This window comes from Mytilus trossulus, chromosome 14 (genome assembly GCF_036588685.1).
Source record: "Mytilus trossulus isolate FHL-02 chromosome 14, PNRI_Mtr1.1.1.hap1, whole genome shotgun sequence".
Lineage (NCBI taxonomy): Eukaryota > Metazoa > Mollusca > Bivalvia > Mytilida > Mytilidae > Mytilus > Mytilus trossulus.
This window is the reverse complement of record NC_086386.1, coordinates 10,253,854-10,259,853: the sequence shown is the minus strand read 5'-3', so window position 1 is coordinate 10,259,853 and position 6,000 is coordinate 10,253,854. Positions and strand designations below refer to the sequence as shown.

Below are 6,000 nucleotides of genomic sequence, written 5' to 3'. Positions count from 1 at the left end.
ACTCAACATTTAAAATTAAGATTCAGTTCTACAATGATCATACCTGTCAACCTGCAACAATGAAAATGCAGGTCATGACCTGCATTAAGGAATCAAATCTCAAATTTCGAGCTGAATTTCAGTATTTTGGGTACATTTTTCTTATAATTTAAATCAATGTTACCAATGCATGTTCACTTGGTTATCCTATTAATTATTATGTTGTCTTATGTTCTTTACTTATTGTGATGATGTAATTCAAACTCAGACATCAGATACTAGGATATATTTTTCTAAAAGTAGTTTAAAATTGTTGAGAAATAGCTTTTCAGCCTTGAAACATAACTATATTCTATTGAAATGAAATTAGACTATATAATAAAATATAGTAATACAGTTAAAGGAAGTATAGATGAAAAAATAATTTTCAACTTTTTTTTTAAATTGTATAAAGGTATAAAAATATTTCAATATGTATTTGAATATCTAATCTTTTTCACCCAAAAAAACGTATAAGGAATACTTTTGAATGGTGACAAAAAAGGGGGAGTAAATCTAGTTGAAATATGTTTGTAAAACAAGTGCAATTTATTTATGACCTATGCTAAGTTAATTGGTGTTAATTAACAGTGTGTTTGACACCAAAGCTGTCAAGTGAAGCCATGTACTTAATGGGTCACTTAATTTGACAGTTTACACAGCTAGATGAACTTTCTATTCATGGAAGAATTACGAATTTGCCGCTATTTCAATTGAATATTTCTTATGAAATCAATCTCAAGGCTATGAAATATGGGTGAAAACGGGTCACTTTCTGAATTCCCGGGTTATTCAATGACCCGGAGGGTGTCCCGGGTGATCTATTAGAATTGTGAAAATCTCGGGTCACACCCACAGATAACAGGTCAGTTGACAAATGTGAATGATAGGTTTAATTTCTCAGTGGGAATCAGTTCTCTTACTATCACACCTGAGAGCAGATATACAATACCTAGTTTCCTTCACCTATGAGGACACATTCTGCATTTAATTTTAATCATGGCAACTTAAATTTGGTAAATTCTGCAGTTCAAATGATCTCTAGTTTTTGTTAACTTAACAAATTGTACTTACTTAAATAATATTATGTCTACATTAACAGGAATACTTAGGATTCAAGTAGATTTATTACTTGACTTACAGAAATACTTTTCATTTCCTCATCAATAGCCTCTTGATCATCTGAATTTCCACCTGGCATAGTCCATTTCTGATATTCTGTCTCTTTACCCCAACTTGCACATGTTCCATGACTTGTTTGTTCATAATGCGATGGCTCTGTTTTCTCTTCATCCGTGGAATAACTGTAAGCTGTGCCTATGCTTTTATGTTTTGTATCAACTAGAGAAGATGAGTTACCATGTGATGTCATATTGTTAGAAACTTCTGTGGTTGGATGTGAATATTGCTTGTTTAAATGTTCTGAGGTAATTTGATGTAAGGATTTACTTTGAAACGATCCCTTGTTCCATTGTCTTGTTGTTTCAAACTGTTTTCTTCTGTCATGTTTGTTATGAGCTACTCTCATATCCAGTTCTTTGTAAAACTTTTCAAAGGCTTCCACTGCTCCTTTCTTAGATGTAAACCTCACAAAGATCATTCTGAAATGATAGTACTATTACAATAGTTATACTACAATCCCTGACGTGAAAAAACAGCGTCTTTCTTAGAAATAAACCTCACAAAGATCATTCTTAAATGATAGTACTATTACAATAGTTTTACAACAATCTCTGACATGAGAGAACAAATTACTTAATAACACTGAAAACCCATTGTGAATTGTTGAACTAATTAGAGATTGTGTCACTCACCTATCACTTTTAATATTGGTTTTACAAATCAAGTAAATATAGATTAAAAATTATAACAGATACCAAAATAATGATTGAAGCCAAAACCTGATGGCCATTTGAACAGAAAATCAGCAACAAAGCAGCAACAAATCATCAGGACCTCATAAGGAACATTCATGACATGTTTGTGTTCATTCAATTCAATTGTTTTCTAACACATTTGTATATATTTCCCTTATGAATCTATGGTATACTAGGTTCCCCACTAACACAAATATTTAATGAGGCAGTTTCTTCAAGAAGCTTAAAAAAAACATCACTTTACTGGTGGCCATCTTGGATTATATGATGGCTTAAAAAAAAGCACCTCACAAGAAATATTCATGTTTGGTTGCATTCCATTTAGTGGTTCTCTAAAAGAAGACATTTGTATGTATTTCCAATAGGGTCATATGTTAAACTGTAGTCCAGGCTGATGGCCATCTTGGATGATGGATTGGCTTTAAAGTAATGACACTTGGTCAGCACCTCATAAGGAACATTCATTCCATGTTTGGTTCCATTCCATTCAATTGTTCACTTGAAGACGTTCAGAAATGTAAAATGATAACACATACAACAGACTATGGACCCCACATCATGAGAATATCTCACATGGCCCTTCAAGTCTGGTTAGCTAAAAACAAAATATATAAGTTACCCCTACATCCTGAAGACTTTAAACAATTATCATGTTTTGTTATTTTTGTACTGTATTCAGTTTTATAATTGGTAAACCTGTAAATTCTTTAGGTAAAGTAAATACATGGAAATGTTCAGCTCACACATCAAAGGATTTTATAATAAATAAAATCATTAAAAAGTTTGAACTACTATTCTGTTTTAATCCTAAAAAAAGACAATAAAACTGTAATAACAACATTACTTTTAGTCATATTTGTTTTATTCAGTCACCATGATGACTTAGTTGAATGATATTATTTGCCTGGGTCTTTAGTAAAATGTTATTGTGCTCAGATTTGGTATTGCCTACTGCTGCAGCCTGCATGTGTTGTAATTAGAAGACTGGCATGCCGGGATTTCTGGAATTTCGTCATTAATATTGGAGACTATCGCTCAAAACAAAGGGTTGGTAGGTATGCAAAATGATTTCTTTTTTCAAATTGATTTGCAATTTGGTAAATAAGTTACCATTATTCTATGTAACAAGGAATAAAAAGAAGAAAAAATTAATCAGTCCGAAATAGGTCTGGTAAGGACTTTTTTTGGCCTCAAATTTCTGGTTCATTTGAAGAAAGATTTTGATTACTTTTTAAACACATACGTATTTATTTCAATTGATTCAATTAGTTTATGTGAAAGATTTTAACTGATTTAGTCATTAAACATGATCCGATTCAAGCTCAAATATGAAAAATTTACCAAATATGGCGAAAAATGTCACTTTTCAGATGGTCTTTGTCAAAAATGGAAGTGGCTGCATCCCTGTTCATCTTTAACCTTTATTTATGTTATGTATTATCATCATATATAACTTACATTTCAATTTTAAGGATGAACACGAATGCGATTTTGATTACTTTTTAAACAGATAAGTATGTATTTCAATCCATTCAATTAGTTTAAGTGAAAGATTTTAACTGATTTAGTCATTAAACATGATCCGATTCAAGCTCAAATATGAAAAATTTACCAAATATGGCGAAAAATGTCACTTTTCAGATGGTCTTTGTCAAAAATGGAAGTGGCCGCATCCCTGTTCATCCTTAACCTTTATTTATGTTATGTATTATCATCATATATAACTTACATTTCAATTTTAAGGATGAACACGAATGCGACCACTTTCGTTTTACAAATTTAACTAAAAAGCTAGAATTGTGAAGATTTCAGTAATTTAGCATGACTTAATGGTGCTACTACATGATATATGTGCATTGCATTGTCAAAAAACAGCCCATATTTATGTAGCAGATGCATTCTTCTGTCCAATAAATAAATAAAAGTTTAAATTTAAACAATTTTGTAAAACTGCTATATTTTGGGGCCAAAAAGGGGTCTTACTGGACCTTCTCCTTTCAACTACCTACCCTGTGGTAAAATGAACCTCTCTGAAGTCATTGATCATGTTGAATTTCTCAGCAACAGCCTACAAAATGATAACAAACTCTTTTTTATCTAACTTATACAATCCTCGTAAATGAATGAAGGGAAATAACTCCAACATGTCCAAAATATCTTGGATATAGAGGATAGATTTATACACAAAATGAATCAATCTTAAAAAGAACAAATTTTATTTTTTATTTGTACTAAATAAATGACATGAACCTCTCCTGTTATAGTGTTGTATCTTAACAGATACTTTATATATATACATTTTATCCATTAAGTTTTTTTTTAATTGGAATGTATTACAATATTGAAACAACAATTACATCACTTGTATAGACACTACTTTTCATCTATCATGGGTTTCAAGTTAAGAAAAGTTCAATGTAGACATTGAGACCATAGCCAAACAACAACATAATTCACTAATTCTAAGAGAGCAATTTACATTCTTTAATAATTATGCTGATAGTTGTAGAAAATATATGTTTTTAGTCAAACCTCAATGTTCATTTTCAATGCAATCTTTTAGCATCCACACTTGCTTAGAACTATGTGTTATACGTGTACTAGAATTTCAATATGCAATGTTAAAAGTTTATTTATTTTGACTATTCCGAAGATCCTTCTATATCAGTGATGTCGTTTAAACTTTTTGCAAAAGCGTCTAAATTAAAGTGTTCTGTTTCCATTGACATTATATGTATTGGTATTGTACTTCAATATAAGGATAGGGGTTTGAGGCCTAACCAACAGTCCCAGGATAGGGAAAGTTTGAGGACTTCACCACTGTCCCAGGATAAGAAAAGTTTGAGAACTACACCACTGTCCAGGGATAAAAAGTAAAATCACAAAAATACTGAACTCAATGGAGAACCAAAATAGGAAACCAGTTTTGAGGACTTCACCACTGTCTTAGGATAGAGGATGTTTGAGGGCTACACCACTGTCCCAGAATAGGGAAGATTTGAGGGCTACATCACTGTCCCAGGATAGGGGAGATTTGAGGGCTACATCACTGTCCAAGAATAGGGGAGGTTTGAGGGCTACATCACTGTCCCAGGATAGGGGAGATTTGAGGGCTTCATCACTGTCCAAGAATAGGGGAGGTTTGTGGGCTTTATCACTGTCCAAGGAAAGAGGAGTTTGAGGTCAGCACCTCTGTCCCAGGTTAGGGAAGGTTTCAAGGCTATACCACTGTCCTGGAATAAACACTGTCAAAGGATAGGGGCTGTTTCAGGGCTATACCACTGTCCCATAATAGGAGAGGTTAGACTGTTGATCCATTGTTTACCCTGTCCTAATCTTAATTTAGACAAAAGCCTGTAATTCAGTGGTTGTTTTTTGGTTGTTATATGTTTTCTTCATTTATTGTTTAAGCTTATATCACACCCTTGGATTCTTTTAATAGAATTCACAATATACACTTTACTTTCCCATCTCTGGAATAATACATGCTGTAACATCAATATGAATACTGCTTAACTAATTATTTATTACATTATACTGGTACCTGAGATGATGTTCCAGGAGATTCATTGTCCCTTGGATAACACAGGCTGAAACGCCCATGTACATCTGGCTTTAACTCGTTATAACAGGAGTCATTTTCTGTTGTGAGACTTGATGTTGGTGTTTTTACTTGATAAACATAATTTTCTTTCTTCTCTTTAAATGTTTAATGAAATTTAAGAACAAAACAAACAGTATATTTTAGAAATAACTGTATTGTATTTGAAGCTTTGCTGCTGTCCATAAGAAGGTTTACTGTCGCAAATTTAGTTTACCTGGTGTGCAAAGTGGAGACAGATAAACAGTTTTTTCTGACAGTAAAACTACCAATGGGTGTCCCCAAAGCTTTGAATACAGTTATCTCTTTTCTACAACAAAACAAGTTCATTATTCAATTTCGATAATAAATTCAGTGTAAAATTTTCATTTAAGTAAATTCTGCAAAAAAGATGTTATCTTCTTTTGCCCCTCAACTAGATGATGTCATAGGTTTGCTTCCTTGTCAAACCTAAATGCCTGCGTTTTTTGGCTTCTTTGTTGCTTCAGAATGTAACAAAATGTG

The 6,000-nt window shown here is 32.5% G+C and overlaps 1 protein-coding gene across 1 annotated transcript in view; it reads right to left on the bottom strand.

Annotated features, from left to right (window-relative positions):
- Positions 1–1,126: 1,126 nt before the first annotated feature.
- The window catches only part of LOC134697462 (uncharacterized), a 105,970-nt gene continuing 101,096 nt past the window's right edge, over positions 1,127–6,000 (bottom strand). Inside the window, exons 8-10 of the mRNA XM_063559743.1 lie at positions 5,440–5,594; positions 3,905–3,963; positions 1,127–1,619 (exon numbers count right to left, since the gene is read on the bottom strand). Of these exons, the coding sequence (XP_063415813.1) occupies positions 1,127–1,619; positions 3,905–3,963; positions 5,440–5,594 (707 nt within the window). The remainder of the gene's footprint in view (positions 1,620–3,904; positions 3,964–5,439; positions 5,595–6,000) is intronic.